Source organism: Dermochelys coriacea, chromosome 2 (assembly GCF_009764565.3).
Source record: "Dermochelys coriacea isolate rDerCor1 chromosome 2, rDerCor1.pri.v4, whole genome shotgun sequence".
NCBI lineage: Eukaryota > Metazoa > Chordata > Testudines > Dermochelyidae > Dermochelys > Dermochelys coriacea.
This window is the reverse complement of record NC_050069.1, coordinates 3,103,266-3,119,457: the sequence shown is the minus strand read 5'-3', so window position 1 is coordinate 3,119,457 and position 16,192 is coordinate 3,103,266. Positions and strand designations below refer to the sequence as shown.

The window sequence follows — 16,192 nt, the reverse complement described above, 5'->3', positions numbered from 1 at the left end:
TCACTCCTCATCCCCAGCCAGCCCCAAACTGAAACTCTCTCCAGCCCCCCCTCCTCTGGGCTTTGTCCCTTTCCCGGGCCAGGAGGTCACCGGATTCCTTTGTTCTCCAACCCTTTAGCTCTCACCTTGCAGGGGGGAAGGGCCCAGGCCATCAGTGGCCAGGGAACAGGGTGTCGGCCATTCTCTGTGTCCAGACCCCTGCACACACCTGCCCTCTAGGGCTCTGCAATGATCAGACACCCTTATCCCACCCCCTAGATACTTAAGAACTGCCTAGGGGAAACTGAGGCACCCCCACACTATTCAGAGGAAACATTAGGAACAGTCCTGCTTGGTCACATCTCCTAACCTGGCTCTGTGGGCAGGGTGCTGTGATGAATGCAAGGGTGGTCAGCTGTTAGTCTGTTCTGGTGCTACAGCAGCCTCTCGTGGGAGAAAGGCAGAACTGCAGCACTTCTCAGGCAGAATGTATCTTCTGCCCAGAAAAACAAATTCTGCCCTGGACATGAATTCTGCACATGCGCAGTGGTGCAGAATTCCCCCAGGAGTAAGGGGTGCTCACCAGCTGCTGTTTGGCCTGGCCACGCCTGGCGCCTGCTGAGTCGGGGTGGGTCCTAGCAGGTGACTGGGACCTTCCCACTGAAATGTTGGCAGCTGAGTGCTTAGCCAGGAGGTCCTGGCTTTTAAAGGCAAGGCTCCGTAGGAGCCAGAGAGGAAAGCACGGGGTGCCAGCTGGAGCCAGGCTGCTCCCCAGCCCCGCATGCCAACGTGCATGCTGCCCAATGTCCTGGTGCTAGTCCCTCCCAAGCCCCCCTGTACTCCCATGCCCTCCCACATTCCTCCTCTAGAGCCTGGTGCACGGGGCTGAAGATACGGCCTGCTTTGGCACTGCCCTTCTCTGAGCACAGCTGCCACGGAACCAGGGTCCTGGGTTCTCTAGAATTCGGTCTGCCTGTTCTAGATCGCACAGGGGCCGGTTGCCGTGGCGCAGCAGTGCACTCCATGCCATCCGCCACCCGCAAGGGCCCTGCTGTTGAGCTTCCCTTGCCACAGACAAGGCCCTTGAATCAGTCTTCGCTGAGCCGCTGTTCCCCAGCCAGGACTCTCCAGCTCCGAGGTAGGGGGAGCTGACAATTGGCCAGCTGACTTGGCAAGTGCTGGGACCGGGGGGCTCTGTGCTGAGCAGAGTCTCTGTGGGGTCATGGGTACAGCAGTGGGTGTCTCTCCGGAGCCCCCAGCTGGGGCTGTGATGTTCTCAGCTCGTACTGGCTCAGCAGGGTTGGGGCAGGTCAGTTATTAGATGGGAGACTTCTCAGGATAGAATCAGTGCTGACCCCCAGGACCCAGGGGGTGCTAGGGGCGCTGTGCTGTAGGGAGCTCAATAGGGGGTGCTCTCCTCTCTGAGTCAGCACTGACCTCAATGCCCCAGCATGGCACGGGGGGTGCTGTATTGCTGTCAGCAATGCTTGGGGTACTTGCTGCTGGATGTGCTCTTTTGACTGAGATGAGTCCAAGGTCCTAACTGCCTGTGGTCCTTTGAGATCCCCTCCCCCGGTTTTTGTAACGTGCTGATGTCCTGGCCAAAGCCCAGCTCGGGGGATTCCAGTCTGCCTCTCAGTTCCCCCTGTATTTTCAAGTAGATCGGGGCTTATTCTGCAACTACTGTTGTGTGGTGTTACAGCGGCTGTTAAGCAGCCTGCTGCATCCCCCCCCAGAGGTGGCTGCATATCAGTGGCTGGGGAAGTGGTGGCTGTGGACAGAGTCTATGGAGCTCTTTGGGATCCTCCCAGATGGCAACATGAGATATTAACTTGGGGCTTGGCTTCTTGGGGCTATTCCCAGCTTTACCACTGACTCGCTGGGTGACCTTGGTGGAGGCACCAGCTCTGTGCCTTAGTTTCCCCACTGCTGACAAGGGCCTGATGAATTCCAGGGTTCATTGTATGTAGCACAAGGTGCCTTTCCGGGCTGACTGGCTCCTCACCCTTCCCTTGACAGCCCCCGTCGGTGTGGGCGGATGCCCACCTCCCAGGAGCAGCCATGCTACAAGATGCCTTCATGCTTTGGAACCTCAGCTTCTTCAACGTGGAGAGGACCCTGGCACGCAGGATGCAGCAGAACGCGCATTACCCCTTCCAGGTGCAGCAGCCCAATGGTGAGGAGCACTCCCCAGCACCAGGCCCTGGAGGTCTCCAGGGTACATGGTCCCATGTCACCCGAAGCTCCTGGAGGTGTTTGAGATGTCCACAGGAGGATGTGTCTGATGCAGCATCGTTGGGTTGGTGTGTCATGAAGAGGGACCATGAGACCGCCTTCGGTACTCCAGAACCTGCTCTGGAACCCACTAACGTTCTGCACAACCCATTCCAGAACCTACAAATGTTCAACCTGCCCCACTCCAGAATCCTCACGCCTCCTGCCTTCCCTGCTCCAGAGCCCACTCCAAAACTAGCAAGTGTTGCCCTCCCAGCTCCACAACCAGCCTCCCCTTCTCCAGCCCTTCTCTGCTCTAGAGCTTGCAAACTCTCTTCTTTCCCCTCTCCGAAATAGCAATTGTCTGTCCTCCATTCCAGAGCCCACTCTAGAACTCACAGCCATGCTGGCTCCTGCACTCCAGAACCTGCTCTGGAACCTGTTTCGGTCTGCTCTCCTCCAGAAACTGCTCTGGACCCCACAGAGGTTCTGCCTTCCCCACTCCAGAAACCACAATTGTTCTGTCTTCCTGCTCCAGAGCCAGCAAGAGTTCTGCATTACATACTGCAGAGCCCATTCTGGGACCGGCACTTGTTCTGCCTTCCCTGGTCCAGAATGTGATCTGGAACCCACAAATGCGCTGCCTTCCCTGCTCCAAAATGTGCAACTTCAGCTTCCTTGCTCTGGAACCCTCTGGCATTCTGCCTTCCCCAGGGAACTCACTGCCTTGGCGCGAGTGCCTGTGGTACCTTTCGCTCACCGGCACACGCCAAAGGGAAGAGCCTGCCACCTGCTCCCATTGTGTGCTCGGCCCTGTGGCTCAGGGGACAGAGTGGGCTGGTCTTAGAATTGAAGGTCCCAGGTTTGATCCTTCCTGCTGGCCTGTCTGGGGCAGCCCCAGGCTTGTCCCCCCAGTGTGGTGATTGCCCTGGGGCCTTGCTTGCATGGGAACAGGGGGGTCTGGGTCCTGGCCCCATGCTGAGCTCTCTCTATCACCCCCAGTGTTTGTCATGGAGTATTACAAGGACACGCTGTGGAAGGGGGCCCTGATCTTCCTGCTCTGTGTCTTGGGCGGTGTCTTCTATCTCAAGAGTGAGAAGGTAGGAGAGCCCATGGCTGGTCCCAGAGCCCCCGACTGGGCCCCTCCTATGGCCTGGGACTGGGCCAGGCAAAGGGCGTTGTTTCCATTTCCTCCCCGCCCAGGTGGGTTATAGCTAACTGGGGACCCCTCACCCCCAAGTCCTCCAGCTACTTCCCCATCCTGGGAGCTGTGACCAGCAGGTCCCTCTTGCTTGCTCACCCTGCCTCCACCCCCCGGCTCTGGGTCTTGGCTCCCGGGTCCATCCCCCACAGGTCTCCCAGGATTACTCCGGCTTCTTCATCTATGGGATCCTGGTCGGCTTCTGGCTCCTTCTCAGCTCCATGCACAAGCGGCACCTGGTCATCAACCACGCCCGGGGCTGCTACCAGATCTACATCAAGAGGCAGCTATGGGAGGAGGGGCCTTTGCACCAGATCTATGTCCGGCTGACGGCCCAGACAGACGGTACGGCCCCTGCCCGGGGAGAGGGGCCTGGGGTAGCCACCCCCTGCACGGGATTCTCACCCCTCACTGGCTGCCTCTGGCCTGTCCTGTCCTGCAGCCTCCGGGAAATGCTTCTACAGCCTCATCATCAATGGCTACGGGCTGGAGGTGCTGGCCCTGGCCAGCCTGTCTGACAAGTACGAGGTGAGCAGCCAGGCCTGGCCCTGCTCTGCCAGGCACCGCGCTGGATCCTGGTGCATGCCGCCACCACAGCCACGAGCCCGCTGTGAACCTGAGAGATCAGCGAGAGCTCAATTCCACCCCACCACCTGGCCCGCAGCCCGGCTAGCCCAGCCCTGGGTGCCCCCTAGCTCTGCTGGTGCCCCTCACTTCTGACCTGCAGCCCCTGCTAGGCCAGCCCTGCCCCCCCAGCTCTGCCAGTGCCCCTCATTCCCAACCCACAGCCCCTGCCAGCCCAACCCTAGGTCCTGCCCAGCCCTGCCGATGCCCCTCACTCCTGACCCGCAGCCCTGCTAGCCCAGCCCTGGGTGCCCCCCAGCTCTGCTGGTGCCCCTCACTCCCAACCCACAGCCCCTGCCAGCCCAGCTGTGGGCTCCCCCCGACCTTGAGCTCTGTTGGTGCCACTCAACCCTGACCCGCAGCCCCCTGCTAGCCCAGCTGAGTTTGCACAGGTTGTTGGCAGGTCGGGGGGCTGCTTTGGAGCATGGGCCTCTCAGGACAAGTGTGTGTGTGTGTGTGGGAGAGGGTGTTTGGGGGTGCTCATGTTCCCAGGCCCCATGGCAAGGTCAAGCAGTGAAGGGGCCATGGATGCTGAGTGCCCCCTTCCAGGGTGGTGGAGAGACACCCCGGGGGCAGGTGCTTGGTGGGGGTACGCCCATCTCCGTCCAGATTCCCTCGCTTGGCTTCATGTCCCCACCCCACTGGTGCCCACCCGCTGTCCCTGGGCATCTGCCCGAGCCTCATGCCCCCTGCCCTGCCTGTCGCCCCCCAGCACATGGAGTTCCTGGGCAGGCGGATCGCGCGCAAGCTGAAACTCAACTACTTTGACTACCTGGATGTGTCTACGCGCCATGTGATCCGCCACAAGCCCCCGCTGGAGCAGGACAAGGACCTGCAGGTTTGAGGGGGGGGGGCTGTGCCCCAGTAAAGCTTGGCCTCCCTCTCCACTCACAACTGTTTGCACTGGGGGGCCCTGCTGGTCCCACCCACTCTAGGCCTGGCGGGGGCAGGGGCGGCTCCTGCAGTATATCCACTGGGGCTTTGCCCCATCCCTAGCCCTGGGGCCCACCCTGAAGATCTCCCCCTGATCCCTCCCCCACCCTGCTGCCGACTGTCACCCCCTCCCAGCCCCTCAGCCAGCCAGGCTTCCCCCTGCCCCTCCACGGCTGGGGGACATGGAACCAATGGGGGGCCACGGGAGGGGGGCCGTGGGAGGCAGCCTGGGCACCTCGGCCCGGCCAGCAGCCCCACGTCCTGCCTCAGAGGCTGTGTCTGATTGTCCCTCCTCGGGGAGAGGATGGACCACGTCATTCCCTGGGCGACCGGCCATATGGCTGTGCCAACCGTCCAATCAAAAAGAGCCCCCGGGCCTGCAAGGGGCCGACCCCCTGTCACGTCCAGGAGGGAGCAGCTGCCAGACCCACCAGGGGTCTCAAACTAGCCCTGGGGATTGCAGTGCCCCCAGACTGTCCCAGTGCTCCGGGCTCCCCCGGATCTGCCTGTTCAGAGCATCACCCCACTGGCCCGGTTCCTCCCCCGAGGGCTGGCCCAGGCCTGAGGCGCTGGCCAGGAGGGGGCTGGGGCTGACGAGGCTGTGGGCACGCTTGCCCATGGAGGCTGGGGATGGGCGGTGGTCAGCGAGACCATCCCTGTCTAGTGCTGGGGACTTGAGAACCAGCCAGATTGTCCGGGGAGGCCGGGAGAGTCCTGCTATCCAGGGGTCCGTTCAGAGGGGCCCAGCTGATTGCGGTGGCGTCCACGAGCTGCGCCGCACGGGGTCAGAGCTGCCCACTTGGGTGGCTGGTCCAAACAGTCAGTGTTCCCTCCTCGGCTGGTCTCCATCCTGTGGGCAGGGTCCCTTGGCCAGGCAGACACGGTGCTCGGGTCCAGGGCTCGGGTGGAGGCTAACGGGCCGATGAGCTCCCCAGCAGGGGGACAACGGGGCAGCAGGCATGGAGGAGACGGCTGCTCTCTGGGTGTCCTTGTGCTGCTGGGGGGCGGGGGGGGGGATGCTCCAGCCATGCGGGGCAGGGACACCTGGGGCCGAGGTGTGGCTGGGCGCAGCGACCTGAGCCTGGCCTGGCTGCGTCTCTCTGCTCCGGCCTGCTGGAAACCATCTGGCAATGTATCGGCCCATGGCACTGCCTGGTGCGAGCTGCCCTGCGCGGCCCCCCAGGCAGAGCAAGTCCTGGCCCCTGGGCTAATGGGGGCCCAGTCCCTGCCTCACCAGCTGAGGTCTGCGGCTTGCTGCCTTCCCTTCCCCTAGCCACGGGGCTGCCGTGCCGTGTTCCCCCGCTAGGTGGGGCACGTCGCACTCCAAACAGTTCGGTGGCTCCGAGCCCTGGGCTCTGTGTGTGTGTGTGGTGGGGGGGGCGGTTTGCAAAGCCCCAAGATCACACATACACCCCGCCCCCCGGCGCTGTTCTGGCTGAACTGGGCCCTGCAACTGAGGGAGGAGGATGTGTGGGTCGGGATTAGAGGGGACCAGGGGGATTCCGTGACACTGGGCAGGTCCCGTCCCCGTCTGTGCCTCAGTTTCCCCGTTGGACATGGGGCCAGGGAGCCCGAGAGTGCTGAGGTGTGTGAAGGATGCCGGTGGTCGGTGGGCCCCCAGCCCAGAGAGCAGCGCCCGTCGCTGCAGGGCTGTGCAGGGAGTTGGGCACTAGCCCAGCGCCTGCTCGGAGGTTGGGGCTGGCCTGGCCAGAGCACGTGTTCACGTAGCCCGTGTGACTGGCAGCCAGCCGCGGGCACGGCTGAGCCCAGCCAGTCTCCTCCGGGCAAAGGGCTCTGCCCTCCGGTTGGCAGCTGCCCCGGGACTGGGTCCTCCTGGGCTCCTCCGTGCTGGGCTGAGGTGAGTAGAGACACGCACCTGCCTGCCCCTGCCTTAGCACACACAGACCCGCACACCTGTGCCCACAGACGGTGCGCTGCACACTCGTGTGTGCTGCTTGATGTGTCTGTGTGGCAACGGGGAGCTCGTTCCAGCGCCTGCCGCCCACCCCCTGCCTCTGCCCACCCCCTTACCACCACCCAGCCCCACATCACCGCCCACCCCCCTTACCACCACCCACCCCCTCACTGCCACCCCCTCACAACCACCCACCCCCACATCACTGCCCACCCCCCTCGCCACCACCTAGCCCCATATCACTGCCCACTCCCCTTACCACCACCCACCCCCTCTCTGCCACCCCACCTCACAACCACCCACCCCCCTCGCCACCACCCGGCCCCCTCACCACCACCCAGCCCCACATCACCACCCATCCCCCTCACCACCACCCAGACCCCTGCCGACGCCCACCCCCTGGCTGTCACTCACCCCCCTTACTACCACCCAGCCCCACATCACCGCCCACCCCCCCTCACAATCACCCACCCCCACATCACTGCCCACCCCCGTCGCCATCACCCAGCCCCCCCACTGCTGCCCACCCCCTGGCTGCCACCCACCCCCCTTACCACTCCCCAGCCCCTCACTTCCACTCCACCTCGCCACCCCCCTGCCCCCTGCCACTGCCCACCCCTTCACTGCCACCCACCTCTTGGCTGCTACTCAGTCCCATATCACTGCCCATCTCTCTCACCCGCCACCCCCCCCTCACTTCCACCCCCCCTCGCCACCACCCAGCCCCTGCCGCTACCCAACCTCTCATTGCCACTGAGGACCGAGAGGGACAGCTCTGGGATGGGCAGGGTGATGGGATGTGTGAGGAGAAGGTGAGGGGTGGAGGGGGGCAGGGAGGTGAGGAGGCAATGGGGCAGGTGGGAGGGGTTAGATGGGGAGAGAACCCAGGAAAACTGCCCCCTGGGGATGGGGAGGAAGAGGAGAGCACCAGGGGAGGGGTGTGACGCTGCCCGGGGGTACCCAGGGCTGTGCGGCACTGGGCTACACCTGCCCCGAATGTGAGGACCATCTGTGCCGGCCAGGACCAGCTCCCCAGCTCTGCCGGCCACCAGCTGCACAAGCCCACCCCGCTCCGCCTGCCAGGCCCCCCCATCTCCTGCAGGCCAGTCCCGAGCCCTCGGAGCGCCCCCAGGAGCACCCGGCCTCCAGGAGCACCCGGCCTTTGCTCTGCTGGTGTTCACCCACCTGCTGCTCCCTGGGAACAGTGACGCCGGCTGCCCCGTCGCCGCACGGACGCACACCCAGCTCTCCCAGATGACTCTAGTGAAACCGAGGCAGAGGCCATGGCACAAGGTTCAGCGAGCCGAGTGACGGGCAGGAGACAGGCGGGCAGCAAATGGCCACCTGTCAAAGAAAACCGTCTGACACGTTCTGGAGCCTCGAGCTCTTTAACAAGATACTTTCACCTCTAGAGCAACGCTCCCCCTGAGCCCTTCCAGCGTCGGACAGCCAGGCCTGGCTGTCATCTTCCACCAGTGGGATGAGGCAGCTGGCAGCTCCCTGCCCCCCGAGAAAGATCCCGGATGCCTGTTTGCATCCCCAGATGTATCAGAACCATCCACTGGCCTTATTCATGAACCCCGCCCCCACCCCCGGGTGTCTTTGCCTGGATCCGCCTTTCGTGTAGCTTTCACAATCTCTTAATTAACATCTGGCTCTGTCTACAAACAGGCCTCCGTCGGGACGCCGTACACGGGGAGCAGACAAGCGTCTGTCACCCTGCCAGGAAAGAGCCTGCCCAAGATATGACACCTGGCCTCTCCCCCATGGCCAGAGCACAGCCCGGAGGAGAGAGGGGCCCACTGCTCAGCCAGCTTTGCCCTGGGACAGTGACCGGTCTGGTGAGCCAGCGGTGCAGCCAGCCTGGGGTCAGGCGCTGCCCTAGGCTGACCAGAGTCCCAGTTTCTCGGCCCATGGTCCCGGCAGAGGGCAGCGGAGAACCGACTCCTCTGCCCTCAGCCTGTGTGGTGCAGGTGGTGGGCGGGAGGGAGCAGTGGGTGGCTGGAAGGGGCTGTGCAGCAAACACATGGTTTGGGACCCAGCCCAGCCCCTCTCTAGGGCCCGGCGCTCAGCACACCTGGGCAATCAGGGTCCAGAGACCCCATGGGGAGAACCAGAGGTTTAAACCCACCCGCGCATAAGCAGTTAAACCAGCCGTTGGTGAGTTATGTCAGGCGCCATGCGGCCAGGTCAGGGGTGAAGGGACGTGTGCCTAGGTCAAAAATGGTCCTTGCAACAGCAATGTGACCAGCCCCACCTCGCAGCCCTGCAGGGAGGGGCTAGCGGACGAGCCCGGCTTCGGGCCCTGAGCCATTGTCCGGCCCAGGATAAAACCGTGTTACCATCGCAGCACATGGGAGCTGCCAGCCAGGGAAAAGGAAGCACCAGGCTTCAGCCACTGAGACAGGAGGGAGCTTTCCCCACTGGAGTCTCTACAGCGAGTGACGCAAACAACCGCAAACCCGGCCACAATGGAAGGGCTTTGAGTGAGCAGTCTTGGGGCACAGACCCATGGCAGGAGGCTGGCCGGGAAGCCTGGAGCCCTCCTGTAGCTGCGGGGACGTGGGGGGACTGGTTTAGGGCACCAGGGAACGCTACTTGCACCCAGGACTTTGTCTAGGCTGGAAGTGTAACACCCGAGGGTGCATCGTTACTGTCTGTGTAACTACTGTCTGTGCTCCCCTCCCCCCACAACCCTATTTCCTCTGGGAATCTGCAGCTTTCCCATGAAATAAACGTTTCTTTTTCCCCCAAGCTGATCGCTGGGGTGCAAAAAGTGGGGAGCACGTACCTCAAAGTGAGCTGGTATCTGGGGGGCTGGTTCATGCTGACGCACCAGAGGGGACGGTCCGAGGGCCTGGGCATTAAGAACTCGAAGGGTGGATGGGGGAGACCCAGGACCAGAAGGGGTGTTGCTGCTGCCCTGCAAGGCTGGTGAGACCTGGTGCTCGTGGGCAGGCTGCTGATGGCAGGGAATTGACCCAGACCCCCACAGCGCAGAGGCCCCTGAAGTTACAGGGCAGGTGGTGACGGAGCTGTGTACCGGTCTGAGCAGGCGCCAACACTGCCCCATTGGCACCGTCAGTGGGGTTCAAACCTGCACAGGCATGGCCAGCTGTAGAGTTTGGCTGGGGCTGGGGAGCAGAAAGGGGCCAGGAGGGCTTGGCAAAGGAGCTGAATGCCCTGCCCTCCTCTGAAGGTGCAGAGCAGCTACACAGACAAATGCAGAGTCCTGCCCTTAGGATGGAAGAATCCCATGCACTGCTACAGGCTGGGGACCAACTGGCTAAGCAGCAGTTCTGCAGAAAAGGACCTAGGGGTTAAAGTGGACGAGAAGCTGGATATGAGTCAGCAGTGTGCCCTTGTTGCCAAAAAGGCCAATGGCATATTGGGCTGTATTAACAGGAGCATTGCCAGCAGATCGAGGGAAGTGATTATTCCCCTCTCTTTGGCAATAGTGAGGCCACACCTAGAGTATTGCATCCAGTTTTGGGCCCCCCACTAGAGAAGGGATGTGAACAAATTGGAGAGAGTCCAGCGGAGGGCACCAAAAATGATTAGGGGACTGGAACACATGACTTCTGAGGCGAGGCTGAGGGAACTGGGATTGTTTAGTCTGCGGAAGAGAAGAACGAAGGGGTATTTGATAGCTGCTTTCAACTACCTGAAAGGGGGTTCCAAAGAGGATGGATCTAGACTGTTCTCAGTGGTAGCAGATGACAGAACGAGGAGTAATGGTCTCAAGTTGCAGTGGTGGAGGTGTAGGTTGGATATTAGGAAACACTAGTTCACTAGGAGGGTGGTAAAACACTGGATTGCATTACCTAGGCAGGTGGTGGAATCTCCTTCCTTTGAAGTTTTTAAGGCCTGGATTGACAAAGCCCTGGCTGGGATGATTTAGTTGGGGCTTTGTCCTGCTTTGAGCAAGGGGTTGGACTAGATACCTCCTGAGGTCCCTTCCAACACTGATATTCTATGATTCTATGACCCCTTCCCACCTCATGCATGGCTGGGCCCAGCCCCCTCGTGCGGGTGCTTTGGGGCACCGTTCAATGCCACGAGTGCAGAGGTAGCTCTGGTGCCTTTTAACTCTCCTGCCACCCTGCTCCCCACAGCCCTTGGTCCCCAGCCTGGGAAGATCTCTGCCGGGGGCCCACTAGGTCCAGCCCGCAGAGCCGGCCAGGCTCTCTCCCACCGATCCGAGCAGCCCAAGGAGGCTGGTCTCACCCCTTTCCGAAGGGAGGGAGCGTCAGTTTCTCCCCTTCATTAGTCTTACCATGTGGCGGCCGATACGCGCCATCCATGCTGGGGGGCCTGGCTTCATCAATCACATCTGCCAGGGCCCCTGGGTCCCATCCTGGTGTAGACAAAGCCTGTGTGCATCTGAGAGACTGGGATGGGAATGGCTGGCTCATTGGTATTCCTCAGCAGTGGCCTCCCTCCAGGACATGCCAAACCTGCTCTCTGGGGGGCCGTGGGCAGCTGCCAGCTCTGGGCTGGGCCTTTCCCAGGGGAGCTACTGGCCCATGAGTGGCATCCTGCCCAGATGCTGCTCTCAGGGGCTCTCTCTGACACCAGGCCCACTGCTGGCATCCCAGCCCCGCTTCCCCCTCCAGTGCCTGCCAAGCTGGCGCCAGCCATCGAGCCAGCCTGCATCAGCACTGCAAGGCCCCTCCAGCTGCCCTCTGTGACAGGGGCCAGTGACCTGACGCACTGGAAGGGGGGCTATTTACCAGTCTGGGGTATTCACATGCTCCCCCACTGTAGTGTCTGGGCACCTCCCCAGAGCAGAGGCAGTAGGGGTCTGGGAAAGAATCTTCCCACAAGACATATGGGGCAGGGGCTGCTCCCAGCAGTGGGTCCCTGAACAGGGAGCAGGCATGCATGTGAGGGCAGCAGGGGTGAGTTCCTGGGCATGCATGGGTCCTCCAAGCATCTCCCGTCTGGGGGTCGGAGGGGAGCAATAGATCTGGGGCCTGGGAGCGGGTGTCTTGTCAAACAGACATCCCTGCCAGCTGCGTAGGGCATGGAGGAAGGGGGGCCCTGCAGCACTGCGCCCCCTCTGAGCTGGTGCTGCCCTGCCGGAGGCCAGCCCTGCGAGGCAGCCCCCTCTCCCCGGATGGGGCCTGCCCAAGCCAGTGTTCTGATGGGGCTGGCTAGTATGCTGCCCCCTCATGCCCCTGGGCCCTCCCCAGGCCAGGTGCCCCGATGGGAGCTCTGGGCACCGTGCCCTGTACAGCGCGAGGCACAGAAATGGGCTGACCCGTTCGGGGGGCGTCCCAGCCCATCCCGCCTGAGCAGGATGGCACCACGTGACTGCTGGGCAGGAGCCCGCCAGGGGCCTGGCACCTCGCCAGGGCAGGCTGATGAGCCCGAGTTCACCCCGCAGACGCCACTGCACTTCTACAAGTGTAAGGGAGAGACCCCATCCCGCCTGCCTGCATCCCCCCCACCCCACCCACCCTGGCTCTCGCTGCTGCGGGAGCCAGAGCCCTTTAATTGCTTTTATAAAGTGCACAAAGGCAACAGACTCCATCTGAAGCCGCTGCCCCCCTCCCCCGCGCCCGCGCCGCTCAGCCGCCTGTGGCACTCCCCAGAGGAGAGGGGATCTGTTTCTTTATTTACCGCTTCATTTGTGCCCAGTGACGGGGTGGGCGCCCGGGGGCAGACACAAAGGGGCAGGCCAAGGGGAGCAAGGGGCTGCCCAGATGGCAGGGGAAGCAGTGCCGGGTTCTAATGCCGCCTGGTTAGGGGGAGGGGCTGAGTGCCCCCTGCGTGCCTCCAGCTCCCCCCAAGCTGAGTTCATGAGAAGTGGCAGCAAAGCAGCCCCCCATGGGGAAGACAGCCGAGCGCAGAGCCTCCCACGGACAGAGGCTGCCTGTCCATCTTGGTAGGGCTACCTCTCCCGGGTACTGCCCCCCGCGGGCGAGGCATATCCTACGGGGATGAGGCCTGGGTGGCCCTGACTTGCCTGGGGGCCTGGATGTCCTAGACCATCCTCCAAGGGATCAGACCCACACGGTCCACAGGCCGAAGCTTGCAGCCGATTATCGTCTGTGCCTCCCACCCCCCAGCTACCGATCTATGTCACTGCAGCGCCTGAGCCCTGGCATCCAGCCTGGCCCATTGTGCATCCTGCCCCCCTCCCAGCAGCCCCTCTGCTTTCTATGCTCGCCCCAGAGCGTCGCAGGGCCCAGGTTGGCTGCTCCCCCGCTGCTGCAGGGTGGCACATGGTGGCTCCCCCGGCAGGTCCTTGGCCAAGTCTGATCCCAACCTCCAGGGCCTTTTATCTCCCCATCTCAGGCCCTGTCAGCTGCATTGTCCCAGGAGAGCTAAAGGCCCCAGCAGTGACCTGTGAGCTGGCAGGGGCATGGACATGGTATGAGGGGCTCTCGGAGCTGCCAGACCTCCATGGAGTTAAGCAAAAGCCCCATGGCAGTTCTCTGGGCTGGTGCCATCTCCCACTGACACTCCCCATGCGTGTGTACAGCTTCACAGACAGAGCGAACGCCCCCAGAGTTACGGCTTCTGTGGGGTCACAGAATCATAGAATCTCAGAGCTGGAAGGGACCTCAGGAGGTTCTAGTCCAACCCCCTACTCAAAGCAGGACCAAGCCCCAACTAAATCATCCCAGCCAGGGCTTTGTCAAGCCTGACCTTAAAAACCTCTAAGGATGGAGATTCCACCACCTCCCTAGGTAACCCATTCCAGTGCTTCACCACCCTCCTAGTGAAATAGTGTTTCCTAGTATCCAATCTAGACTTCCCACACCGCAACTTGAGACCATTACTCCTAGTTCTGTCATCTGCTACCACTGAGAGCAGCCGAGCTCTATCCTCTTGGGAACCCCCCTTCAGGTAGTTCAAGGCTGCTGTCAAATCCCCCCTCACTCTTCTCTTCTGCAGACTAAACAAGCCCAGTTCCCTCAGCCTCTCCCCGTAAGTCATGTGCCCCAGCCCCCTAATAGCCCCCTCAGAGCCCCACATACCCACACTTGATCCACAGCCCCCAGGGCAGCTGCTTCCTGGGCACTCAGAGTCCCCACAGGCCTGGGGGTAGGTGCGAGATGAAGCAGATCTTTGCTTATGGAGATTCATTTCCAGCCTCTCCTGTTCCTCCTTCCTGGGAACATGCTCAGCAGCAGCACTGCTAATGGAGGAGTGGGAGCTGTCCCCCTGCCCATCTCCAGCCGGGCTCTCCAGTGCCGCCTCGCCACGAGACGAGGCAACCCTGCTCTGGCTACAGGAGAGGCCCCGATCCAAGCATGCAGCCGAGCAGGGATCGCTGGGCTCCTGGCTGGCGTTCATGACCCCCTGGGGGTTAGCTGGTGCCGGGACGCTGGAGCGAATGGCTGCAGGGGCAGAGTGATCCTAGGGCTGGCTTCGGCCGTGTGTGATGCACAGTCAAACACGCTGCCCCACATGGTCCTTCCTGCCTCTGCACAACCAGCCACCTGGCTGCCCAGCCTCGCTACAGTCCCTGGCCTGAGCAGGCTGTGCTGACCCCCATGAGGCACCCCAGGGCTCAGCTCCTCAGCCTGGGGGGCACAGTGTCACTGAACTCACACACAGGTAGATTGTCACTCGGGCATGCACATACACCCCCACCCATGCACAGTTGCACATGCACAAACACATCAGATACCTACAATACAGTCTACACAGACACCCCCCCGTGCATGCAGAGACCCCCCCCAGACACCCACTAGTGCACATACAGACCCTTCCCATCAGGCACCAGGAGTCTCAAACCCAGGCCCGCAGGGTTGCCAAGCAACAGCCTTACCCGCTGCACCCCTGCCAAGCAAGGCCAGCCCAGGGAACTGCAGTGAACACCCCACTGCCAGAGCTACACCCACTGACGCAGCTGGGTCAGGTGACTAGCAGTAGACGGCTGATTGGACACCACTGGGCATAAAGCTTCTTGTTCCTGTCCCATGCCTTGTCTGGGCCACCAGCTGCTGGGTGCAGCAGGTCCCAGTCTCCTGCCCTGATTCCAGGGATCGATTCTTGCATGACCCTTGGCCTGACATCTGACTCCGATTCCAGCTTCATCCTTGGCAGGGCCGTCAGCTTGCCTGCCATGACCCCAGAGCATGCGTGCCAGCCTCAGGGCAGAGGGCTGGGAACCCTGCACCGACCCCCATTGGCTGTGAGCTCTGTATTCGATTTCACCAACCGGTTACCAGGTGTGAGCTCCTCAGACCCTACAACAGCCTAACCTGGGAGTCACAGACAGGCCCCGTGAGCGTCCCCATCTGTCCTGCCACTCAGGGGAGCTGCCTGTGTGCTAGCTGGGCCCTTACCCCAAGGATACGGCAATAGTCAGGTTACTCCCTGTCCCAAAGGACCCGTCACTTACCCCAGGTCACCTGCGCTTTAGCTCTCACACCAAAGCCAATGCTTGTAGCCAGTCCTATAATAAACTACACACAGATTTATCAGTAAGCAAGGGAAACAGGAGAGTTATTGACAAGCTTAAGCAGGGAACAATAGATACACACCGGAGTTACAGTCACAAGTTTCAAAAGGGAATAGAAGCTTCTATCACAAGCAAGCTCCATACGTCCTTTAGGGCTGACCCAGGCTGAGCACTGGGGATCTTTTGCTTCTCCCTAGAAACCTGCCCATCCAGAGTCCAAGCAGAATATAATCATTTCCTTCTGTCTGGGGGTTTTATCCCCCTCCCGCCATGTGCTCTGAGCTGCAAACTCAGCTGATGGGAGGAAACCATGTGCATGACTCAGCTTCATGGGGTGCGGAGGAGAAGAGTAAATAACAAAGTCTTTTATCCTCTTTAATGCTCCACAATGGTCCATCTCCTGTCATGGACCTTCCCTGTGGGGCAGGACGTAACACCTTCTGCTGGAGCCAGCACTTCACACTGGTTAATGTCTCTCTCCTGCCTGGTGAGTTACAGGGTCACAGAGGCTCACTATCCAGCCGCTCAGATAGTCCCTTGCACTAGGGGATACGGATGTGTCAGATTAATGCTCGTAGCAACTCACTGACACCTGTTTGAACAACACTAACACACAGGTGAGCCAGGCCGGTTCCAGCCACGTATCTGTCAGTGTTCAGTGGAGATAAGGGGCTTGGCATGAGCTGGCACCTGTTCTGCCAGTGTCACAGTGGCTACCATCTCTGACCCTGGCACTAACCCTTGGCATGGCTTGGGCTGGAACTGCAACCCTGACACTGACCCCTGGCTCTGACCATGAGGTCAGACTGCCCTATTATGGGCCCTGACCTGCACTGGTGGGGGCACAGAGACCCCAGACTCCTGCCCGCAACCCTAGCGGGTAGACAAGTTGGAGGACTCAGCA

General features: G+C 61.5%; 1 protein-coding gene and 1 long non-coding RNA gene across 2 annotated transcripts; one reads left to right on the top strand and one right to left on the bottom strand.

Moving 5' to 3' along the window:
* Nucleotides 1-246: 246 nt before the first annotated feature.
* On the bottom strand, nt 247-14,873 carry LOC122459088. Its single transcript, XR_006279549.1, has 3 exons — nt 14,653-14,873; nt 8,052-8,210; nt 247-425 (listed from the first exon to the last, which is right to left on the bottom strand). It is a non-coding gene; the product is annotated as an uncharacterized LOC122459088 (long non-coding RNA).
* On the top strand, nt 1,493-4,903 carry TMEM249 (transmembrane protein 249). Its single transcript, XM_038393321.2, has 5 exons — nt 1,493-2,155; nt 3,196-3,293; nt 3,547-3,739; nt 3,837-3,922; nt 4,731-4,903. The coding sequence occupies exons 1-5, from the start codon at nt 2,041-2,043 to the stop codon at nt 4,860-4,862; spliced, it is 624 nt and encodes a 207-aa protein (XP_038249249.1). The 5' UTR covers nt 1,493-2,040; the 3' UTR covers nt 4,863-4,903.
* Nucleotides 14,874-16,192: the final 1,319 nt, after the last annotated feature.